This window comes from Branchiostoma floridae, chromosome 12 (assembly GCF_000003815.2).
Source record: "Branchiostoma floridae strain S238N-H82 chromosome 12, Bfl_VNyyK, whole genome shotgun sequence".
Taxonomy (NCBI): Eukaryota; Metazoa; Chordata; class Leptocardii; order Amphioxiformes; family Branchiostomatidae; genus Branchiostoma; species Branchiostoma floridae.
In genome coordinates, this window is record NC_049990.1 from 2,980,777 (window position 1) to 3,007,032 (window position 26,256).

General features: G+C 41.1%; 1 protein-coding gene across 1 annotated transcript; it reads right to left on the reverse strand.

The window, feature by feature from the left end:
- Window positions 1–2,916: 2,916 nt before the first annotated feature.
- On the reverse strand, window positions 2,917–25,940 carry LOC118428255 (sodium- and chloride-dependent glycine transporter 2-like). The gene is made up of 15 exons (XM_035838264.1): window positions 25,685–25,940; window positions 11,058–11,265; window positions 9,293–9,424; window positions 8,798–8,968; window positions 8,363–8,414; window positions 7,576–7,708; window positions 7,230–7,364; window positions 6,660–6,763; window positions 6,298–6,422; window positions 5,802–5,914; window positions 5,293–5,424; window positions 4,782–4,881; window positions 4,237–4,337; window positions 3,719–3,886; window positions 2,917–3,114 (listed from the first exon to the last, which is right to left on the reverse strand). Exons 1-15 carry the CDS (start codon window positions 25,742–25,744, stop codon window positions 2,974–2,976), a joined length of 1,875 nt encoding a protein of 624 aa, XP_035694157.1. The 5' UTR covers window positions 25,745–25,940; the 3' UTR covers window positions 2,917–2,973.
- Window positions 25,941–26,256: the final 316 nt, after the last annotated feature.

Consider the following 26,256-nt stretch of genomic DNA (forward strand, 5'->3'; position numbering starts at 1 on the left):
AGTTCAGAGTTCCGTGCTCGCTGTAGCTCCCTCTCCCGGCATTACAAAACCTTAGCCCATGTTGAAAATCTCGAATGTGCGCTCCCGCAAATCTAAAAGAGCTGGCGCTCACTATAATACTACATCTGCGAAGGCCGGTGCCTTCCCGAAAAGTAACCTTACACATGGTAATTACTCAAAAAGTGCAAGAAGCAAATTATGGATTTTCGCCACATTTATTTCAGCTAAAAACGCACACTAACAAATACTAGAAGAATGCCTAATATACATGGTTAAAAAAACAATGAATGATATTTGGAAGCAGCAGAAAATATACATGCTTGCGGCACACACGGTGAGATTTACATCATCTTCGGTACAATAAACTTGCTGCATAGATAATATCTTCTACAGATACTCATGTTTAAAGTTCATGGTTGATATGCCACTTTGATCCTAAAACACACAAACTCACACTACTGATTGTCAAGACGTCCGTACATAACATTTTCTTACGTCTTCAAAGACGGGAAAACTTAATTTCACATGTCCTTTCTCACAAGTTACAAAAAACTCACAAACGTGACGTTCAATCTTCTTACACCCTGCCTCACACATTTTTCTGATTATCTTTTTCTTGTCTAAAAGTATCCTTTTCACTGATCAAATCTAAATCTCTTACATGACGTCATTGCTCCCAAAGCTGTGCACATGGTTTGGTGACGTCACCACAGATACTGATGATGCACCTGTTCATGTGTTTGTCGACTGTCAAACTACTAGTATACAATCAGTACTATTGACCACCTTGACATATTTGGATTTGGATCTGTAAATTTGAACAACAGTTCATGTGCAATGTATCCACCGATTGCGACTGTTACTATAGCAACTCGATAAATAACATCAACAAGAGCGGTTAAGTCAAAGTCAAAAGCTTTATCTCCTACGGGCAGTAAAAAATATACATCCCTCCATATATGTAAATAATGTATATTCATATATATTACATAATTAGCTGGGCGAGTAAGACGAGCAAAGCTATAGCCAAATGGAGTCGTCAAAAATAAGACTTACTTTGGCCACGCAAAGTGAACGTACAAAAATACTATCACTAGTGACTTGTATAAAGTATATCCTCTAGTGTCTAAAGCATTTTTATCATAGTGGAACTACACTTTCAACAGTGCATGGCAGACTTTTTTATCAGTTTTTGGCAGACGTTTGGATCGCTTTTCAGGCATCTTTGTACAAGGCAGACAATCTGGTACAATGTTGGTAGCAATGGCCACAAACTGTAAAGTGAGTTCGAGGAGGCAATGCATTCTGATATGTACAAATTGTTTTTAGTACAGCAGATTTTAGGATGTTTTCTTAGCAAGCTTCCAAGCATTTGAGTGTCTGAACAAGTTTTAAACAGTTTGGTCACTTTTTGCATTGGACATGTAAGCCTGGCCTGAGAACTGGCACAATATTGCGACTTGATTTCTACTGACTGAACTCCTCTATACACAGTCACTGTAGGTAGCAGCATAGGTGCCTACACAATGGGTTAGCTTGCTCTGTCCTGTCCACCCCCAATAAGACAAGAGAGTGGTATGGTCTGCAATGTTTTCTCATGATTTCTAGCATTCAGACTGTTCCATTTCTGATCGAAGGGACCGTTGTTGAGATGGTTTTGAAGACCTGGCTCCTGTTTCAGTTCAAAATGGAATGGTACATCATTTTTTTTAATATGCTGCATTTTATTTTATGATTATGTCTACTAAAATATCACAACCTCATACTTTTTCTAATATCTTAAAACCCAGCACCTACGTACTGACACGTACAATGCCAAGTCAGGATTAAAATGAATATCAAGTACATGTACGGTCCCGAAAAAATCATCTTTCAAATATATATATACACATAGCAAAAAACACCTTTTGTACTCAGAGTCCTCAAACAATAAAAGCTGATTTTTTTGTGTGTTTCCAGACATTGGGAATCATTCTTTATTGTTTTCTTTACTCCAGAATGGAAAATATCCCTATGGCACTAGATTTTGGTCTTTCTATTAAAGGTAGAGCAAGCTCCATGGGGTACTGAAATTTTTTGTCAACCTCAGCTTTGGTCTCCTCAACCCAACGGTTCAATCACAACTCGATTTCGTTAAAAGCTCAGCTTCCTTTTCTGTCATCTCTTGCTTCGTTTCAAAGACCTGCCTTGGAGAAAAATAAATGTCTACAGCTATGTCATTTCCTTTCTAAGGCGCATGTGGTCACAGAACAATGCTGCCAGCAACAGGGGAGACACAGTTCATGTACAACAGTAGAGAAACCTTTATAGCGCCGGCTCTTTAAAGTGTCTTTTGCAAGTTCTACACATTTTTATCCAACATTAGACTTTCTCAACAACAATTTTCTGGCATAGTTTGATGAAAGTCTGAGATTTTCTCCAATGTTTATGAGCATAATCTCTGATTTTTGCTCCAAAATTGATGCCAGATTCCTCAAAACGTTTGGTCTGCAGAGGAACAGAATGTCGAACTTTGGCAAAAGCCGAGCTTCAAAGAGATGCAAATACAAGGATCAGGTAGACGTAGGAACGTTTTTGAAATTTCACTTATAGTAGATAACATTATGGCAGAGTTAAACTAGCTTTCAACTGAACAAAACTGGCAATTTCATCTTGTGTCTTGTACAAGGTTCTAAGCTGCATCCTTCCATCTTTCAGAATTTTGTTGCTTGTTCCTGGCAAAAATTATGACAACTTTAACATCTTGCCAGACAAAATCAGCCACTTATGATAGGTAAGACCCAGTCAAACTCTGCTGGAAAGAGTGCAGTCATTTCCAGCAGAGCTTGAGATGACGGAAGAAAATCTAGAGCAGCCAAGAACCCTGGTCGAAAGCTGGCTAAACTCTGCCACAATGAAATTCCTAAACAGCAGTTATGTTGTTTTTTGTTTTGTTTTTTGGTCTACAATTTTGTACCATCGTTGTTTTTTGGTCTACAATTTCGTGCCATCGTTTGGTGTGTACTTGGCGCCGATCCCTTGCGAGGGGTTGGCCATGTTGGCGTATCGCTCGTCGCGGTGCTGTGGAAGATGCGGGCCCCACGTGTCGGTCGGAGAGGTCACCTTACGGAGACGCTGTGAGGAGGGAAACAACGATTGTTAAGAACGATTGTTAAGATTGTGAAACATGTCCTTCTTCCAGAAAGTCTCATCCCTCCATGTACAATAGTAGTAGACTGTAGAAACACTATTCTTAGTTTCTTAATATTATGAAAACTTTTTTCTACGTCCTTTGTTAATTTCTCTCTATTCGTCTTTGTCTTAACTTGATAACAATTGTACTATAATATTGTTTTTTAGAATAAAAAAATAAGATTATGGAACAGGATATTGCAAAATGCATGATGTCAAATGTTTTAAAGTAGAACAATAACACAATAGGGACTTCTAGATGTGTATTTTGCAGCTATAACACTTTTAGACGGGGCTATCTATTACTCGTAGTAAAACACAACTGAAAATACAAGGCTCAATTGTAAGATTTTGTCAATGTTGTCAGTGTAGCATTGAAAGCCCAGCTTCATGATCATGCTCCTAAAAAGGTTTTGCCCGTAAGGTAGCAATACATGGATAACTTAGGCTATGCTTATTTCATATGACTCTCCTGAAACGAAAGTCTCTAAAGTATTGCCCTTGAAAACCGAGCCTTTAAATACTATGTTTGAAACTCGAGCCTCACCTCCATGAAGGATCCGGGGGTGACGATGAGCCAGAAGATGGCGACCCCGGGGATCCAGATGGCGCAGAAGACCAGAATCAGGTTGCCGAGGGTAACGGCCCAGAGCGGGTACTCGTAGTCTCCGTACGACACATCTTCGTGGAACACGAAGCTGAAGATCAGCACGAACTGGAGTAGGGAAAAAAAAGAATACAAAATGAATTTTGATCCTGTTCAAGGTGTAACCAGTGCAGTTGCCTGGTGAGTTGAGTGTTGCCTTGCCATCCAAGTCATGTAACCAGTGCAAAGGCCTTGTAAATGGTGTTCTCCTCACATCTTGTATGTGGTTAGTCTAACCACCAGCAAGTTATACCAAAAACACCACTACCATTAGCACTAGTAATTGCACAACTGTGAGGCCAAAGTGCTAAAAAGGCAGAGATGGGCACTGCCGTATACAACATGTATGGGGAGGACACTACAAATGGGAAGAAATCAGGAAAGACAACATAAGGGAAAGAAAGAGCAGTTGTACTCACAGTGAGCAGAGCCGGTGTGATGAAAGCCCAGTTCGCCTGCCAGTAGTAGTTAGGCTGGTAACCCGCCATCATGGCGATGTCCTTGCAGAAACGCCTCAGACCTGGAAAGAAACAATATTCCTTTTATTTTCCTCTGTGGATATTTTCATCAGGTTGCTATATCACTCGTGTTAGCCACTTTTTTTGTCAACCAATATTGCCCTCAAGAAACTGTCAGAGAGACAGTCCATTGAAATGACAATGTTGTACAAAAAAACATTTTTCGTTGTCTCCAAATAGTCATTTCTTCATTGTTATCGATCATGATGATCCACAGACAAGGATGCACATTGAGTCAAAGATTGTTAAAAAGAAATCTCAGAAGAGGATGTAGTTCCCAGTTCAGCATTTGGAAGCTCTTCATCAGATGTCTTTGTAGTGGTTGGCATCTTTGCTTTACCAGTAAAAGGCACTAAAGTTTTTCTAAATTCTTCCAATTATGCCATTGTCACATACAACACAATGATGACTAGGAAGTTACAAGTGAGCAACTCAGTTGCACCTACCGTAGAGGTAAGAGATGCCGATGCATTCCATGATGGCCACAATGATGAGGGGGTAGGTACCAGCGTAGGAGTCAATCAGCTGAACGTGGTAGATACCAGCCTATAAATACAGAAACAAAACTTTGTCAGCATGGCTGTGAAACAAAAACTTCAGAAAATTCTTTTCCTTCAAAGGAAATTGTCTGTTCCAATAAAAAGAGAAATGGCTATCATCAAATATGAAAGGGCCATCTTCATTAGGTATTAGCCTTGAATGGTTAGCTGTGGAAACCTAGGACGAAGCAGTAAATACTCTCCAAGCAGAGGTTGGTGGAAAAAATCATGACCTTTTCCTTTCATCTCTGTTTTTTATCGATCGACTTTTGGAAGTTGGCAGTTATATCGGCTGTACAGATACAGAAGCTGGCGTGTTACCACAAAGGGCAATTATACCGGCTACATAGAAACACCTACAGTTACAGCTGATGTACACATCACTGTAATTTGATCATAAAGCTAAGTGGCTACGTACATGTGTGAGGCAGGGCATGGCCAGGAGGTAGCAGCACACGGCGATACACAGCATCACCAGCCATTTCTTCTTCCTCAAAAGCGTCGGCCAGCCGTCGCAGATCGCCGTGGCAACCGTCTCCACAATCGTGAACTGCACATTGGGGGGAAAAAAAGGATGTTCATTCCAATCCAGATTTAGATGTCAGTTATTAGTTAATTATCATTTATTTATTCAAATTTCTTCACTTTACATTGTTATTTGTTTGTTAAATACATGTTGGGCTCCTTTCGAAATCAGTCTGTGCCTGACTGAAAGATCCATCCAGTCATTTCTTAGATAAATAAAATGAATGAGAATAAATAAAAGAGCTATGAAACTCCCACTGGTGTCAACAAGACAGACAAAATGATAGGCTCAATGCACTGCTCAGTGATTGGCTGATTTGAAAGTATCCTTACCAGACTGTCCAATCTGAGGGTTTGAAATATGCACTGCTCTGTGATTGGTCAATTTGAACCTGTCCTTACCTGACTGTCCAATCCGAGGGTGAAGAGCATAAGGAAGAAGATAATGGCCCATAGCGGTGAGACTGGCAGCAAGGTCAGGGCTTCGGGATACGCGACAAAAGCCAGGCCGAAACCTGCAAAAGATCAACATTTTTGTAAATACTAGACAAAAGTTTGCAAGTGGGCAGAGAGATGGGTTTAAACCATGGCGAGGTCACACCAAAAACGTGGAAAATGTTTGAACCTACTGCTTTATCTGCTTAGAACTTATGAACACATGGGAAACAGTATGAGGATTGAACACACCACTTCAAGTGTACTAGCCCCATGCTTAGCATTTATCAACACTTTGGGGTGAGTATGGGAGTTGACACACTATTACAAGTAAGTGCACTAAACCCCTAGCTGTATTATGGGCGTATGGCCCAAGGCCTACAGAAATGGAGATGGGCACTGCCCCTATACACGGAGAAGTTTTGAGAGGACTTTAACTACTTGTGAAAAGACTAAATCTCACCTGATTTCGCGACTTCAGGGACCGTTACGTTCAGCTTCAACGCCATGTGACCGAGGATGGAGAAGATGACGAAACCGGCGAACACGCTCGTTGCACAGTTCGTCAGGGCCACGATCAGAGCATCACTGGGATACAAAACAAAACGTCCTGTTACTTGTACGTCAAGGAAGGTAAGACATGATAATGAAGGTTACACATGATAAGATATAGTATTAGTACTGAAGCAACTGGATATGAGTTTGGAGTTTCACCAAGAGATCTACTCTTACCTTCGTCTCCTATTTGACTACCAAAAACTTGTCTTTGCTATCAATTCTACAAGACAAATTCTTTCAAAAGTGCATGGAATTAACAGTACTTACTGAATAGTGTTGTTCTTGAACTTGTTGTACGAGGCGAGGGTCAGCAGCCCTCCCCACGCAGCTGACAGTGAGAAGAAAATCTGGGCTGCAGCATCTTTCCACACCTGCAGATGAGGAAAACAATAAGGTTAGCAGTGCAGCAGCGACCTCTAGTGAGTTGTTTGTGTACTGCACTTCCCCAGGCACCATGCATTAGTGCCCCCTGTTGATTACAGTTTGTACTGCAACAGCATTTAAGTTTTGCTCACAGCTCAAGTCTGAGAACATCTATACTTGCAAGTTGCAGACAGTAACTTTGATTCTAAAATAAAATGAAAGAAAATACTGACTTTGAATTAAACCCAAAAATGCTCAACAGCATCAGTTGATGACAACCCTAATGTCATCATAGTTGATACCATTTTCCCCATCTTTCAAATTCAAAAGCTATTCTAAATGTTAACCTCGTGTCTGATGTGGTTACGTTTAGGTCTATTGCAGGATGCCTTTTGAATTTTCAATTTCCGGCAAAATCCTACAAACACTTGAGAAAACAAAACGGAAATTAAAGACCAATTGTGGTGTACCTACCTTCGCGTTTGCTATCTGAGACCACTTCGGTACAATGAAGAATTTGATCCCCTCAAGAGCGCCATCTAGTGTAACTCCACGGATCAGCAGGATCAGCAGCACCACGTAGGGGAAGGTAGCCGTGAAGTACACGACCTGTGATTGACAGACAATCAATCAATTAATCAACTAATCAATCAACTAATGAAGTATTTTGTTAACGATTATGTTCAATTGCAATAGATTAAGCTGAAATCGTTCTACTGGAGTACAATGAACTGTAAGTTTAATGTGATGTCTTTGGTCATCGTCGATGCCGACGGACGAACAAGGAAGGAAACAATGGTAAAACAACATGTCTTCTGACCTTTCCGGAGGACTTGATGCCCTTGATGAGGCTGAAGTAGACGACAATCCAGGCCAGGAGGAGACACAGCGCCAGCTGCCACTTCACCGTCACTGGCTCACCGATACCGGACGAACGTGACAGCATGTACCGGCTTTAACAAAAGAAAACATGATGTTTTTTTATTTTTTGTTTCATTTCATTGCGATTTTCTTTCATTCAATCAGATTATTGACTGACAAAATCACTACACCACAACACAAATACACCTTTCCATTGTACTGGCAAGGAAGAAAATAAGCAATTCTTATTTTTCGTTCTAATTCATTGCGATTTTCCTTTATTGATTTGACTGACGAAATCAAGACACGACAACACAAATACACCTTTCCATTGTACTGGCTTTAACAATTGAAGAATATGTTATTAAGCAATTCTCATTTTTCGTTTTAATTCATTGCGATTTTCCTTTATTGATTTGAATGACGAAATCATCACACCACACCACAACACAAACATACATTTTCATTGTACCGGCTTTAACATTTTCAAGAAAATATGCCATTCTTATTTTTCATTTCGTTTCATTTTGATTTTCTTTCATCGATTTGACTGACGAAATCACTACACCACAAAATATACATTTCCATTGTACAACCATTTGATATCACAGTGAAAGGCACTTTGCCCTCCTGAAGAAGAAATAAAGTCTGGAAAAATCAGTTTGCATCACTGTAGCTGCAACATCATAAAGGAACCAAAAGACTTATCGCTATTGCTGTAAGAACATTAAACATTTTGTACTCACTCCCAATATTCCTCGCTCGGGCTGACACGGTCGGAAAGGTTTCCGGTCCAGTCTGGAAAAGACAAATTAAAGGAATTCAAATTGGTAACAGTAACAGTAAATGTGCTTGCTAAAGCTGAATAGAAGGCCTTATTACAATAATTGTTATAACCTTCTCTTAGTTATTACTTTTAGTTTTGGCCACAGCAAGTACATTTTATGAACGACAGCCTCTGCAGACCAAATTTAGTAGAGAAATTGAAAAAAAAAAAGATTGGGAAAAAAGGTGCATACACTTTAAAAAAATAGACACTTGTAATAAGAATTGAAAAAATAAAACATGGTATAACTACACTTTCTATTGTTGTTGACCCGTTAATATATCTAGGCTTACACGCTAGGCTAAGCTTATATGATCAATGCCCCCATAAAAAAACTGAGCCTTGAGTTGCTTACTTGCGAGGGAGTTGGTGTCAACACAGTCGCCAGTGTTCCAGGTGTTGTCGCAGGTTCTCCACGGGAGGTCAGAGGTGAAAGACGAGAACAGGTAGAACAGTGTGTACGCGATGATGCAGTTGTAGTAGATCCCCACCAGCGCCGACGCTATCACCTGGGTGTAACCGATACCTAGAAACGACAGACATATCATATTACACACAACACAATTAGGACTCATTTTAGCAAGCAGGTGCAACTGCATTTTGTGGATAAGCTAGAAATGACAAACATGTTAGGATCCCCCTAGCCGTTGTAGCATGTACTGCAGTCTGTGTGTAACACGATGCTGATCACATCCAAACGAAAAGAAATTAAGCAGTTTCGATGCGTAACACCAAAATCCATCAGCCTACAAAATTACAACACGTACTAGCTTTTTATCTGCAATCTTATATTTTTCTATGCAAATGGCGGCCCTGTTGTTACAAACAATAAACAAATAAACAAAGATACCTTGGAAGAGAGGCAGACAGCGCCAGACACGGATCGGTCCCTGGCTGGCGAACTGTCCGAGGGAGGTCTCCAACAGGAAGATGGGAAGGCCGGCGAACACCAACATCACGATATACGGGATCAAAAACGCACCTGTGGGAGGGGAAGCAATGAGGTTTCATTTTTCGTTCATTGTAGAAACTTTGTGTGTGAAGGGGCCAGTTACTGCAATTCCTGATTTTTCAATGTACTGTTATGTTCACAGTTTTCACGGTGACGACTGTAGTGTGAACTTATCAATACTGATAACAAATAATTCACAGACTTTTTTTATGTGCACCTGCTGCAACAGTGAACATTTAGTTCCGAGAACAAGTTAAATTTTCTCAGACCGTGAAAGTCAGATACCGAGAAGACAAAGTGAATTACAGTATATCAGCTTGATGCTACAAGGGTGTGTTGTCAAAAGAAATCGACTGCTCGTCACCATCTAGCCTGAATTTTCTCACCCTACGAAACTGAAAATTGTCCTTTGGAAATTTGGAAAATTTTCCTACCAATTCCAGGTATCTTGAACTCCTTGTTTTGCATGTTCTAAATTGGCAGGTGTCACACTTAAACTTTTAGGAAACAAAGGTGTGAACCATTTAAGTACTTAACAACTTAACTCATCTATTATAGCAGTTTTTCTTTACATCATTGAACTATCAAGAGATCCTGGCTTTGCACACCAGTTTGTTTGATTCCTCTTCTTCCATGGTCATAATCTTTTTCTCAACTTCATTGTCACTTTGAGTAAACGCTATCACATGAAAACACAGCTTTACAATCCAGCGATTAACAGATGAGTGCAGCGAAAGTATGTGCGGGTGACGTAATTACAAGGAGGTTGAATAAGGGATTATTATTCAACCTCCTTGGTAATTACGTGACCTCCATTATAAGACCCCCATTGTGTAAGGCTGCTGCAACGCTTTGCATGGGTTGCCCGAAGGCATAAGTCAAAAGTTCAAAAATTGCAATTGTCTGTTTTGGGTCATTATCTGCACTACTCGTGTGTAATTATGGCATAAAATTCCATCACGATCACATGTTCTTTTTCTTTGAAGTCAGCGTTCTTCATAACCAAACTTAGAATAATGCATCATTGACATTCTTCAAGAAATGCAAAATCCACACTGCTTGCATCTCACAAGCATGTCGCTGTAATACTCTTGTGCAAGATTACAGCACAACAACATTTGTGACCCCTGGCTTTTGTCCAAGCTAAGGGTTGCCTTACAAAGACTTGCTGTTGGGACTACGTCAGTTGACGTCACAAGGCAAATTTGTTAAATCATCTGTGTGAGTTACAAACTAATGCTGTAACTCGGGTTCCCAAGCATTTCTTAAAAAATTTTGATGCCATAGGATTTTCAAGCAGGCTGTGACAGAACCAACCACCGACATGGATCCAAAACAGCCGTTTGTGTACCAATACAGTTGAACTTTGCAGGACATGCACATGACTGTCCTCCAAATGTTAGCGATCAAAGTTAGCAATCCTACGACGATCGCACGATCGCTATGTGATCACGCCTTTAGCAATTAGCTGAAATTTAACTGACCTCCGCCATTCTCGAGGGCGAGGTAGGGGAATCACCAGACGTTATCCAGCCCACAAATAATGCCCACGACTATTCTCTATAGTTTAGTGTCTTTTATATCATACTTTTCGTTCCCTAAAGCTGCCCAGCAGGCCCCGGTTTGGAAATGTGACGTAGGCCTTTGATAGCACTAAACTCACCTCCGCCATTCTCGAAGGCGAGGTAGGGGAATCGCCAGACATTGCCCAGCCCGACGGCGTACCCGATACAGGAGAGGATGTAGTCGGCCTTGTTGGACCAGTTCCCGCGTTCCTTGTTCTCGTCTCCGTCCTCCACCAGATCCATCTGACTCACGGCGTTCGGCTCTGGGTCGTAGCTGTCCTTCCATTTGCCATCACGGTTCGTGTACTGCAGAAAAGACAAGAATTTTAAGAACAAAGGTTAGAAAAAGATGGTCGTAGACAGTCAATTATTCGTTGTGTAAAGACAGATACTGCTTTGAGTCACTCAGGAGAGTGAATCTACCCATTCTTACTTCTTATTCAAGTTTGTGTACTGTAATTTAGGAACAAACATTAGAAAATCTTAAAAAGAATAATGATAATTATAAGTACAATTAGTAATTTTAATTACAATTGGCAATCATAAGAACAATGTTCAAGGAAGTTGATTCCAGACAGTTGCCCATTGTGTAGAAATAAGTGGCAATCGGTATGAAATTCAGTACTTTATATTCTCCACTCCCTGTCACCGTTAATGCACTTCTGAATCAGAAAGTACAAGATAGAATAAGGTAACATAATAGAAAGACAGTAATGCACACATTTGGAAGCTACTTGCCAAGGAACTCAAGACCACAGTATTCTTCATAGACCAATTGGCAGACTACGTACATTGTGGCGTTAAGAAATCACACAAAAACATAACGGACTTCCATCAAGTTCTATCGCTTTCACTTTCAAAGATGTTGTTGAGGGTTCTTACATGTGCTCAAGGTGTGGCTCTACTAGCCTCAAGATAACGGCATTACCTCTACAAGTAAGGTGATAAACTGAGTTTAGAACCCCCGAATAGTGAGACCAGGATTAGAACCCGGGACCCTGTGATGCACAAGCAGCATTATCGACCATCCAAGACCACAGTTGACCCAAGACAACATGCAATAAGAAATCACACAAAAATGCAGCGAACTCCAAGCATGAAGTCCTATCGCTTTCGCTTTCTAAGACGGTGTTATTTTACCCCTTGTTGGCAAGACACGAGTCTTACCTTCGCCAATCGCTCAGCTGTTAGCAAGGACACTTCTTTCTGGTCGGGCCAAGACATTTCGGCGACTTTCGAAACACCTGTGGCACTTGTTTTACAAGTCATTGAGGCACCTCCTCTCCAAGTTCACAAGTCGTCAACACTAACGTGGGGACGTGGGTGTGTTTATTTTCACGGCTTGCGTATGGATAATAGGAAGGATACAGGAAGCAGTTTGTTTATCAAGTTATGGCCGAATCAAGTTTTTCGGCTGTTCCCGGTCAAAGATGGACAACAAGATAAAATTGGTCATTTTTTTATCAATCGCATTTAGTCTAGTGGTTATGGGTTTATGCAGAAGGAAAATGTTGAACGAAAATTAAAAAGGAACTTTTTTTTAAATATTCATGCTTAGATTCCTTTTTTCTACTTTCCTTCCTCCCACCCATATACAGTGGCCCACTCTGCCATTACGAACACTATGAGAACCAATTCATTCCGTTAGAGCTGGCAATACAAAGGCCTGGGACCCGGCAACAGGCAGTACAAATGCCTGATTGATTCTTAAAGGGAATTGAGAGAAATTCCTTAGTTTCAGATTCCCTAACGCTAAATCAGAGCAAGGGAGGAAGCTTGCCTTTGTTTGGGTCAAAAGTTCAAACTTATGCCCACTGACAAAATTAAATGTGAGCAGCAATGTTTCTGATTGATTAAATCCAAATTTATGAAGTATTCAGTATGTCAAAATGAAAAATGATTTACAGGTTTCTTTGAGTAGGGCTGCGCTGAAATTATCCCCACCCCTTGCAAGGAAATGGACCAGTCCTGTTACATTCTTGAGCAGGTGCCAAGATTGGTCCTTTGCATCACTATTGGACTAGTCCACATAAACATATGTAGGGGGAGATCATTTAAAAGTGAACCTCTATATCAGTATTTAACAATTAGGATAGCAAAGAATATGTGAAAGAAACCAAATGTTCCATGGTATGAAGACACGAAAAGAAGAGAGTTCTAGGTGTACAAAAAGTTAAGCAAACAACCCTCCCTGCAATGGAATGGCCCGTTTTGTCCCTGACACCTGTTGCTCCCAGCCTGTTTTAACCGGTCGGGTGCATCAAAAACAACACAACGCTTGTCTGGGCTTCAAAGGAACCCAGCAAAGGTGTAAGTGGCGTGAGTTTGTCAAGTCTCAGTCACCCAAGGTTTTGTTTTTACTCCATTAGCCGCAATCAACGTTTCATTTTCTTCAAGTTTACTGTACCAAAAAGCTAATTTTCCGCTGTTTGTAAAAGAAGAACACAGGATACATGTAAATGTGCTATGTACAGTAAGTGACTTATAGGTTCATTGTGCCTGGAAATTAAAAAAAGCTCCTTGGTCTAAAATCCCATCATCCTAATAACTACTACATACAAATAATTTGAACAACAACAGTGGGGTTTGAAGGCTAAACTCTTAAATGCAGAGGCAGGCTTACCTACCTAACTTGCAAAACTATCTTTTGCTGGTTTCAAACTTTGCATAGAAAACAATGCTGTACCTAAGAATCAACCGAAGTTTTTGCTTTAACATTCTACCAGGCTGCATATCAACAAAGGTGTCACAAAAATGGTACAATAACATTCAGGAAATATAACATAAACAAGATGAAAGTTAGAACTCAGCAAACACTCCAAACTTCACTTCCGTTTGGAAAGTGGGAGGTGTTCATTAACTTCTGGCTGAGCAAATACACAAGCTGTAAAAACCCACTTCAACTGGCTTATAAATTCCTAATGTTTCTAACTGATACTGCTTTGAATACAGACTATTGCTTGGTCAGTAGGGACCGTACGGCATTTAGCGAGGGGGGAGGGCCGGTCGCCAGGGGGGGGAGGGCCAAGCAAAAAAATATTTTGCCAGGGGGAGGGCCTAGCAATTTTTTTTTTACTTGGGGGGAGGGCCAAGCAAAAAAAAAATAGCTTGGTCTGCCAGCAAAATATGTCCCTTAAAATTCAAGAAACGGCGTTTCAGAGGGTCAAGATTTCAAAATTTTTCTGGACCTCTGCAAGGGATCGCCCGAGGTTGGCGCTCGGGATACAGTGAAAATGCGAAAGGGAGGGGGCGGGGCTTATGCATGACGCCCTCGAAAACCTTCTTCACGCACAGAAATGTTATTAAACTCTAGATTAGTCTGCCAGCAAAATTTACCCATGTCTTATTGCCCTCAAAATGTAAGAAATGGCGTTTCAGAGCTCGAGGGTAAATATTTGCAAATTTCCCTGGATCCCTTTTGACGTGACCGGCCTCGCGCCTTTGATGACCGACATCGTGATAATGTGTTTGGGGGGGATTTAATTTTGTATTTCTAAATTGAAATGCTATTAAAGTTAGCTTTGTTTGTCAGCAAAATATCTCCTCAAACTGAAGGAAATAGCTTTTAAGAGGGTCAAGATTTCAAAATTCTCCCGGACCTACCTTGCGATTCTTCGTGCCTTTGGCGCCGAACATGGTATTCGGAACGTCGTTCTCAAAAACTTGAAACTCTCGTATTTTTTTTTCATAGAAATGTCATCTAACCAGCAAATTTTCCCATAAAAAAGCATTGCAGGAAATCGTGGCAAAAAAAAAGCGTGGCATTTCTAAAAGATCTCCTACAAGTCTGCGGTGTCACGCCCGCCGGCGGCTAGAGAGAGGCGACCGGTCTTACCCCGCCGTGGGAAAATCAGCGTCACGCGTCGGCGCCCCCCTCCCCACTACAGTTTTGGAAGTCGAATCGTGCTGTCGTTTTGGTTTTCATTTTTTCCCCCGATTTACCGTAAGTTATTACCACCACAGAACCAAGAAAAAGTCCAAAATATATGTAAATTGAAAATAGTTTCCGTCAAGCAGCTCAGGCCCGCGCCCGCGAGCTTGCAATACGTAAATTTAGGGAGCGGGGCGCGCGCCGCTTCGTGGCGCAAAATTCTACTAGAAATCCAGGTACAAATGCTTTTTAGGTGTTGTTTTAATATCAAAACAATGAAATAGCTTCTATAAAGCAAATATTTATGCCTCTATGAAGCAGATATTTATCCCTCTATTTAGCAGATATTTTGAGCCATTCTGTTTTCCTTTTTTTACTAGGGGTGAGAGATCTGCTTGTCGATGAAAATCATGAAAAAGTATGACGCAAAGCACATTTCCAAATGCGGGAGCGCATGTTTTATTGGCGTCTTGAATATTTTTTTCAAAGTTGATAGGAGGGGGGAGGGCCAAGCAAAAATATTTTGTCTTGGGGGGAGGGCCTAGCAAAAAAAAATTTACCTGGGGGGAGGGCCATGCAAAAAATTTTTGACCCGACCCTCTGGCGACCGGCCCTCCCCCCTCACTAAACGCCGTACGGTCCCTTAAGTCTTTTTATCAGATGGGCCATTATTCTCAAAGGGTTAAGTGTTTTTATGGTTATTAAGTTTTCTATTACGTCCTTTAGGCCACTTTAGATTGGGAAGTGGGGTTGTTTTTATAGTGTTCAGGTCCTTGTGATAAAGTTTTGCAGAATTTCAATTTGACTACTTTCAACAGAAGAAATCCCTGCCCCCTCCCAAAAAAATTACTAGACATCTCAAACAACATAAATGTTCCCCTATATTTCTCTAATAATTAAAGCAACAACACAACAGACCTTATTCCAACAATTGCTAAAGTCTGTATCACTTCTGTATCTATATAGTAACTGCCTTCAACATAACACACCAGCTTTGAAGTCATCTCTGAACAAAGAATTAAAACAAAAGGGAAATCTTAATATATGATTTCTGGGAATGGTGAAATTACCACAAGAAATCTTGTCCTAAATAACATCTCAAGTCATTCCCACATTAGGTAAGACATCACCTGATACTACAAGACTTACTCGCTCCAATTAAAGATTAAATATAAAAAATCACAATCTGTCATTCCTGCCATCACATCCAGGTAAAAATCAAACAAGGCCTTCGACAATCATTGTAACCAGCGTGGTCACCCATATCCGACCAATCAAACGACGTCGAACACTTCAATTCGTGCTCACTCGATCGTGGCGTTTGTTTTCATTTGTGTTCCCGCCGAGCGTAGAGACCCGGATGCATCTAAATAGTTCCCCTTCGCAAAACAAGCGTTTCTAGAACTAGAAGCAACCCTCCATTTAACCTGCCCTGCAAATACAACAGACTGATCGACTCTCAGTCCCTCCCTCTGGCGCGGAACGGTGTTTACAATATCCAGTAGCAGACGTCACAAATCTCTTTACTGCGCGCCAGTATGTTTGACTAACTGTTCAAATACTGCTTGGCTTTATACTAGTATTCAATCTAATGACGACATGTATTTACAGCCAGCATTCTTAATTCCTAGACTGTTGATAACAAACTATTGCAGGAGGCGTTTTATTATCAGTGTTAAATCTCACCTAAGCCCTAAATTTGGAAAAGTTTGATTCAAGATCCCTGCAGTTCCAAGAAGTGCCTGACCCATTTTCCCATGGAACCACCCAGAAGAAGAACAAAAGAAATGAAACGTCTTTAGACATGCAAATTTTCATCACCTCAGGTGAGCAAGCCACTGAGACAAAGGGACAATTGTCATTACTTGGATTCCAGTATTCAGCCTACAGGGACGAGATTAAAAAGAATGTCTATAATTGTTGATTGTCTTCCTTTGATACACTCCAGGTATCCACTATGTGATTACTGCCTGTACCTTTATGGGCCATACTTAGTAATTACTTTGTTCTCAGACGAATTAAAGTGAAAATTTAGTGACAGAAAATTGAGGGCTGGGAGTATTTTTCGCTCCCTAAAACTGCTATTGCTCACATACAATACTGTATTAATGGTATAGTACTGTGTGCAAGTACCTTCAAGTTGACAAAATGCAACATGGAAAACAGTCTGCATTTTCACGAAACTGTTGCCTTTCTAGTTTCTTTTATCCCTTGCAGGGCTGTCTCCAGGACTCAGGATGGACATTTGCTTGTTGGGACAAAAAAAAATTCACTCAGTCCGTCCACAAAATCTGTACTTCACAACATAAAATTGATGAAAAATATATTTTCCTAGGCTCAAAATGACAGATATAACATGATTGCAAATTAACAAAATAAGCTCCCAAACAATGAGTGGGATGGGAAAAATTTAGAAGCTGGTGACAGAACTCAGATCCCTTGCTCGTATGGTCACTGCTAATGATTCACTACTAGTAATGCCTGGAGGCCATTTGAACTGTCCTGCCAACAACAGGTTAATTGAGGATTGTGCTGGTATGTGGACTCTATAGGGGGGGGGTTCATCAATCTCCCATAATCACCTCCATAAAGATCTTATCTCCTCCGGATTCCCTCCCTCCTCCTAGCCACCTGCTGAGTCACTCTCATCAGGCCTGTCAATCAATCACTGGCCAAACCATGTCAGAGTAGAAGAACAACCAAAATCATGAGTTCTCAGTAATCCTCACAGTCTATCCCTCTGTTCCATTTCCAGGGCCAAAACTTACTTGTTAGGACAAAAAATTTCATCTCATCCGTCAAAAAAAAAAATCTGTAACGATTTTTGTAAGCTTAAAATGACAGCTTTAATGAAAATCCAAAACATGGGCTGGGACAGTGAGTGGGACAGAAAATTAAACTGTACTGAACAGAGAAAAGTAAATAACTGACCCATAGGTACAGGTCAGGTGTTAGAAAGGGAACAAGAACCCGGATTAGACCACAAAGTGAGCCATCCACCACTTTGAAAGCAGACCAAGTAAACATTCCCATTCCAAAGCTAAAAACACAAAGGTGCTTTTTTCTTCTTTCCTCCAGAAGTTGACATTTCACCATCATGGCTTACCTAAAACTTCAAAGTTTCTACTGAATTTTAATCAAACTTGAGACACATAAGAAATACTTGTGTCAGGCCATTTTGACTCATGCTATATTTTGGAGAGGCCAGTTTGATCCTGTTCTCACTATCGGTCATTCACCGCTCAATCTGAAAGGAATACATCAATCAAAAGTTGTATCTGGGTCATGTTGAGGGCGGTATGACCCTCAGTACATCCTTTTGTGGCGCCAGAAGTTTCGGGTCACCGAACAGGAACAATACAGGACAGGAAAAGCTGGAACAAACATGTTGTAAAATTTGCTCTGTCAGAGTTATCACAACTTTTGGACGCTCTGTTTCGTACATCAGTTTGGAGAAACGCCCATTTTTATAGACCTTGTGGGAACTGCAGTAGCCCTTACATCAGGTAAATGTTAGCTGAGACAATATAGATCTGCTACCAAGTTGACCATGTATACACAAACATCCCTCCCAATAGCCTAGAATTGATGGACCTCAGCAAAGACATAAGTTAGAACAACTTTTAAGGTATCATGGGTTTTTGTGACTTATAATTTCGTGTGACATAACTTTATGATAGTCCCGTGGAGTTTTTGAGACCATAGGGGCAGTGGGTAATATTATCCACTGTGTGTATGGCACGGTATTGGGAGGCAAAGCCCATCCCTCTCCTTCCACAGTGCTTTTACTTCCCCAACCAAGTCAGGTACCCATTTTTACACCTGGATGGAGTGAGGGAAGTCATGTAAAGTACCTTTCCCAAGGAAACGATGAGGGCATGGCGAGAATCGAATCCGGACCTCTTCTTGGTTCTGAGCCAAATGCTCACCAGTTACACCACTCCAATACCACCACATAACTTTTATATTTTCCAAACGAGTAAAATATCAATATTGGCTTGTCTTGTTCCCCATTCCCAATAAACAGTGCAGCAACTTTCTATACATTTACTCAGTGCTGTTATTTTGTCCATAGGACTGGGAGGGGTTGCAAAGCAGTATGGGTAAGGGGGTGATGTCTGCCATTCCTGGTGGCCAAAATGTTCCTTTGCTTACTGGTGAAAGGTCACCATTACAGACATGCGCAGAATTAGCATTTTGATGCCATAGAAGATGGCTTGCAAAAGTAAGTGTAAGAAGCCTTTTTGTTGGGAAATGTTGGCATTTTGGAGCTGGAAATTATGGTCAGGTATTCTGGCTATTTTATTTTGTGAGAAAAATAAGCTTTCTACCATGTTTGGAGTGTTTTAGACAGTCTAGAGTATGTATAGTTTGGGTGTTATCAGGGAGGTCAGAGGTCACCAGAGTGTCTTATTTTGTTTGTGGGGGCGCATTGCACCGAACCGAATGTTTTCAAAATCGCCATATGCACTCTTTAGAAGTCAGATTTGCCTGCCAATGTGAGATTTTCACCAACTAAACCTTAGGTAGGTGACTTTTGACAGCCTTTTCCCTACATCTTATGCATGCAACAGGTGCCTGCCAGCCATTGGAGGTCTGTAACCTTACAGCATTTTCATATGGGTTTGAAGTTCAAGGTAGACAAGTGTCGGTCACTTCGAGTGATGCGAGGCAGGGTCGTTACAAATTTCAAAGACTTCCCGGAGACCGTTCTCCCAGTAACAGTCCCCTGGGAGTTGTTAACTCATGTGTCACGAGGGCTATGGTGGAGGTCCAAGACTATGGTTTGTCTCAATATTGCTTTGCAAAAAGTGGCACTTAGAAGGAAGAAATGGTATAATCTGCTACCCCAGACAGAAAGAGGCTACTGTTCCTCAATTTAGGCACCTAAATTTGTATATAAAAGCTGCTAGGCTACACTTTCAAGCATTTACTGACAGTGCATACTGTGCACAGAATGGGGGGGGGGGTGTAGAGGAGCCATTGTGGCTTATATTTCCCCTGAAATTGGTAATGTGACCCCGGGGCAAGCTTCAATTAACTCATTTGACTTAGATTCATTGAGAAATTCTTCCATTTTAATACTTTTTTGTCCTTTTTGTCAGTTTTTCAACTTTTTGTATCCTTTGGCTATATATTGCAATATGTACACTCATCAAGTGCTTACAGGTCTAAACTAACAGCATTTTAGTACTGATTCAGGAGCCTAAATGGAGGTAGAGTAGTCCCCTTGTGTCAATGTGAGCAGTTTTCAACTCCCTTTCCTTTGATTGTCACTTTTTGCCAAATGACAAGGGACCTGTCCATATAGACTCAGACCACTGTCACAGCATTGAGGACAGCTCTCTAACACCTGTTATCCAAGCTATTCCCAAGAGACTATTCTTTGTCAGAAATCTTTGAAACTCAGGCTAATACTGAGCAACCCTTTTCCGCACCATGTGAAATAATTGAAATTTGTCTATCTTGAACTTGAAGCCTGTAGCAGGTGAAAGGTCACCATTACAGACATGCGCAGAATTAGCATTTTGATGCCATAGAAGATGGCTTGCAAAAGTAAGTGTAAGAAGCCTTTTTGTTGGGAAATGTTGGCATTTTGGAGCTGGAAATTATGGTCAGGTATTCTGGCTATTTTATTTTGTGAGAAAAATAAGCTTTCTACCATGTTTGGAGTGTTTTAGACAGTCTAGAGTATGTATAGTTTGGGTGTTATCAGGGAGGTCAGAGGTCACCAGAGTGTCTTATTTTGTTTGTGGGGGCGCATTGCACCGAACCGAATGTTTTCAAAATCGCCATATGCACTCTTTAGAAGTCAGATTTGCCTGCCAATGTGAGATTTTCACCAACTAAACCTTAGGTAGGTGACTTTTGACAGCCTTTTCCCTACATCTTATGCATGCAACAGGTGCCTGCCAGCCATTGGAGGTCTGTAACCTACTGTGACCTGCCTGGATGTAACCGACACCGCTGCGCTAATGTCCATCTGGGGTTATTGACCTCTTCTGGAGCCTTGTGAGAAAACAAGCTAACCGACCAACCAGAACAGGTGTCATGCCTTGCTCACCTGCCTGGTACTACCTGGGCACACCTGTATTTGCTAAGATGACAACCAACATCAAAGGTCCAGTCTTAGGTAGTTGTGCCATCTGTAGTTTTTGATTTGTGTTGTAACAGACTCTCATAATATTGCCGGTGACCCTAAAAACTGCCACATTGAAAACTTTTGAATGAGGTTGGTAGAACATAGGATATTGGAGTTCTCTTTTTACGCAACCTGTCTTGAGCTCGAAATGTAAGCAGGTAAGAAACCTTACTGGTTAAGTAAAATTAAAACTCAAATATCCCACATCCAAAACTGTGCTTCCAGGCCTGTCCGAGTCTAGCTAAAATATTTTTCTGTCCCCCTCGTTCTTTGGGAGCTAATGTCGTTGGTGATTTTCGTACTTTCATTGCTTAGGAAAATACATTTCCATCAACAACATGTCATGCAGTTCAGACATTTTGTGCAGACTAGTGAGATTTTGGTATGGAAGTTGAACACACACCACTACCAGTGGACTATCCCCTGCCTTAGTGATTGTGTTGTGTGGGCCAGGGCTACTGAAACGGAGATTGGCACCGCCCTATGCGCCATCAGGTGCGGGAAGGACTTTAACTTTAGCTTTAACTCTTTCATACCTACAAAATCCATGCAACAGACTACTACCAGCCTACGTTACGCCCTGCATTCTTCCGGCCATTAAAATAATGACAAACGCGGCACGAATGTTTCACCCTGGGGGTAAGCATGTAATGGACTCCTCACAAGGACAACAATGCCAGTCCATCATGGTGACAACTTTCCCGAACAAGCACGTGGGAACATTAGGTTGGAACCTGTACTGACTGCTCAAAAAATTTCCATTTACTGAGGAATTAGAAATCTTAGGAAACATATTAAGTTTGGTTATGAAAAACAAGTCTGATCATGAGGTGGAAAGATTGCAATTGTTCCACACACTTACCCAGAGGGTTACTAAGGTATGTAATGTGTTTTTCACAATGGCCATTTGATGACAGTTAGTGATTTTCTAACCGTCACTGGTTGGTTCGTCCCTGCTGTAAGATTTTACCTTCACCGAGGAGAAGTAAAACTTGCGACACTGGAAGCTGGACTGGCAAATCTGTACACAAACCGAGTCTGAGGATAAAGTCTGTATGTATTGTTACATGTTTCAGGAGTAAATATGTAGTTCGAATCACACTTTCCTTAATCTCTGACATAATTCTTAAGTCAAAGACAATGTCGTCCTCCTCCTCCTATGTGCTTAGGCCAGGAGCTGATGTCACTTGAAAAAAAAAGGTTTCTATTCTCTGAAGATTAAAAAATCCTGTGTTTCTCTGATGACTTCACAGAAAAATACAGTGGAACACACAAAGACAAAGGGTTGGTGTAAAACGTGACGTACACAAAAGCAGATACGATGAATCCTTCCAAATTATGCCTCTCTCACACAAAATCTTAAACAATGAAATCTTTGACAATAAACCCTCATACCTCTGACTGTGGTACGTCTGCATAAGCCATCATATAGTCTACCCGAACTGTCCGAGATCCCTCGCGCAAATGGAACCGTGACTGACCAAAACACACGTAGCCAGATATTTTTCACCACAATTAACCAAGATTCAGGTGGTTGAACCACTTTCATTGCCAAATCTGGGAGGGAGGAGTCATGATGATTCACAATTTTTGTGTTGTGTTCTGAGAAGGCTTGCGAGCAGAGTCATAATGAGTTATCCTAAAATGTTCTTAGATACACTTAAACAAATCTTTAAGAGTTAGAAATATGTCTTGCATGTAAAGTAGTAGTAAAACAGGTTGTTCACTGTAACATAGCCAGCTAACGCCACCTGCCTGCAAAGCTGGCATCAGGGTTGAATGTAGAGTAAAAATAATCAACACGAAGGTAATAGAGGCGTCTCTATTACTTTTTAAAGTAATAATGGTTTAAGCAGCTTTGGAGTTAAAAGTCACTTGATGTAATATAACCAATCACCACTGAATGCCTCTGAAACTGCTTGTTATGTCAAATGTGTGTTGAACCAGCTAAACAAAACAGAGTGACAGTTTCTTTTCACAGGAGTAGAACAGCTTTACCTCTGAATTACCAGCATTGGAAGAGGGCGATATAGGAGTTTACCAGTTTGCGAAAGAAGTTGCAAATACTGTACATCTAAACAAGGACGTTATATAATATTTTTATCTTGTATAACGTCCTTGATCTAAAGCAGTAGAAAACACCTTTTATTTCCAAGTGTTCATTAAACCAAGCCAAAAGAATCACTTTTGTTTACAGAAGACACAAGGCATATCCCAACTTCCCCACATTCACAGATGGACAGAGAGCCAATTTTTTATTACAGAACCCACAAATTGTAGAAAAAGTGAGGCCTTTTATCTTCCTCTGCTGGCCCTCTTCATAATCACAACAGAAAAAAACCTCCCACTGCCAAATAGACCAATTTTCGCTATAGTGTGAATGGGTTCAGACTCGTTAATGAGTTAATGATTAAGTCTATCACAGTATTTCCCTGTGATTAAGTAGAGTTGATAAAAGCTGCTTGCTGTGATGAACTCCACAAATTACCTCCTTTGTGAATCTAAGCACTAATTTTACTCAATCGGGTAAACACAAAAGATTAGCCCACATCTTTAAAGTTTAATTAGCCAAACGGTTGTGCATAATCTCATAATGCAGCCTGATCTGAAGGGAGCGTAGATTGTGAATTTTTGCTAAAACGTCAAGAATTCAATTCATCGGTTGTTGGAATTTAAAGAATGATAAAAAGAAGAAATGTTTGTATAAAGATACTTCAATCTGCTTTTATTAGAAACAAAATGGACATACACTTTTTGGATTTCAAAGAATAATCAAAAGAAGAAAAAGTCTGTGAAAGTTTGTATAAAGATACTTTTGCTTTAGTTTGACTTAAAGGAATGAACAGACATAGTTTTTGGCCAGTCTTTTTTCTTTTTCTCCATTCAGACCAATGGGTTAAAAAGCATGATCATCCACAATGCTAATGTCTGAAAGAAATCATTTCTTTTTTAACAAGACCACCCCCTGCCACAAATTCCATATTATGTAATGTTAAGTCTTGGTAATATGACACCAGTCGCCGCATGTGGGGTGACTGAACTCTGTCCCCAGGTGACTGTACAAACATGACGTTGCCATGGTAACTCGACCACCAACAACAAACAAGTCAGCAGATTTTTCGCATTCTGCGGTGCAGCCTTTCACCTGGCCAAGGATAGTGTATCAATTTGGCATGGCGGAAGACAATTAACTTCAGGACAATGCACATTCAGCACTTACTAGTACTTCCCTCCCCTACAAGCTATCCAGATCCCCTTAGTCCTACACAAAAGGTTTGATCCAACTTCAATATTGAGGAAGATCAACATGAACTCCAGGGCTTGCAAGCACCTAGAAAGTACAGACATTACTTAAAGAAATAAGTAGAAAGCACCTATTTATTCATATTCTTTTTTTGTGTGTTGTTGTTGTTTTGCCATTGTTCTTTTGCTTTTGAGGAAGACATGGGACCCAAACCACTGAAACAAGTGTCTACTACAAGTAAACGTATCTGTCTGAGTCTAGACATTTTCATAGTTGAAATGACGTTAACCCTTAAGCGTCAGTTGTTGTGATTGTTGAAATTACGGGTGTGGCCTGGTCACTTAAACACACAACGCTATTTAAGCAACAGTTTTGGATTCTGCTACCGACTTTTTGTTGGCTCACAACCAATTCCAGTAGTAAGGCAAACTATTCCTACACCGGAAAAGCAAATTTACCGAGGAAAAACGCTCCACAAATTGAAGGAAAAAGCGTAAATAAAAGGCAAGGTGAACCCAGGGCGTGGTGACCTGGAGTATCGGGTTACCGGGTCGGGTTACCGCGAAGTAGCAGAACTCTCCCGCCATGGCCACATCGCCACGTTTCTGCGACAAACTTCGCGCCAATCCGGCCCCTGGTTAATGTGTAAACTCATTTCTGATGCAGTCCACGGAAGGGTGACCTGTTCGTGTCTGAATTACGAGTTGAAGACGCCCAGGTTTTGTCGTCTGCCCGCAGGCTATGCACACCTGAAATGCCGGTCAGCAAAAATCGGCAACACTCTGAACTGGGTGGGTGAAAAACTGGCCCATTTCTCACCCAAACACAAGTTTTCTTCTCTGAATTTACCGCTTCGTGGCTGCGTTTGCACGTTTCAAGCGACAACAGGAAGATTCTTGCTATCTTAAGACTTTAATCTTTAAGAAACTGCGAGTAAGGAAGCCTGGGAAAGCTAGCCCGGGTGCGATATGGCTTGTACACTACCTGTGGACAGGTATGCGGGTGTTAAGTAACAGATTTTGTCAGGGGCCAAATATGCAGCTTTCACGAAAATACCGCGAAACTTTTCCAACCGTTCAACTTCGCTTGACTACGTTTTACCCAGGGATGTGTATTCTCAACGCTTAATGATCTTAATTTCGCGGATTTAAAATCACGACTGCACAACAAGACGTTAAACCTGCATGGCTTAAAAAAAAGGACCACACCTGAACGTCTGTTTTAATGGGGAAATGGCGCGGGAAAAACTGGCGACAAGCTAACTTTATCCAACAAATCATACACAAGTTCTGTCCCAACATTGTTGGCGTTTGCGAGCTTCTCTGTTCGCAAAACTGTCCATCCTACCCGCGGGAAAAGCATCGGCAAATTATACCCACGATCAACAACAACGACGCAAACTTTTGTCCCTCTCTAAAAATAACCAAACAACTTGTTAACGAGCCGCCCTAAACTGCATGCGACGTACCGGTTCGTTGGTAGCGTTGTAGTTACCGGCGTCCCCGGCTTGCAGCGCTGGGTTGTCCATGTTCGCTGAGCTTCTCTGGAGGATCTTGTCTTGCGACGACCTTTTCTCGGCACACCTCAAGTGGAGTCTGACGATATTTACGAATGAAGAGCGCTTTGTTCCAAACAGGTGAAATTTGAGACGGGCGGCTCCACTTAAGTTGGGGAGTGGGCCTGCGTTTGAAATGTTTGGCGACCACAAAATGTAAACAAAACTTTTGATTGTGGCAACCTATAGTGGAATTTTCCATGACGTAGGGATTCATATATTGTGATGGATTTCTTTATGTCGCAACAAGGACAACTTTGTGATGTATTCCTATAAAATAATACTTGTGCCCCCCTTAATTATAAGTTGGAACAGTCCACCCATATTTGGCCTGAGGCTGGTATTCGAGAACTCTTGAGGGAGGCGCGAAAACCGTGGCGCGTAAAAGCACGTGATTCGCAACAATAAGACCGTTTTGGATAACAAGTCAATGTTTAAGTGGTTTTTAAGTGTTGAAATGCGCGAAATGTTGTGATTTCTAGGCT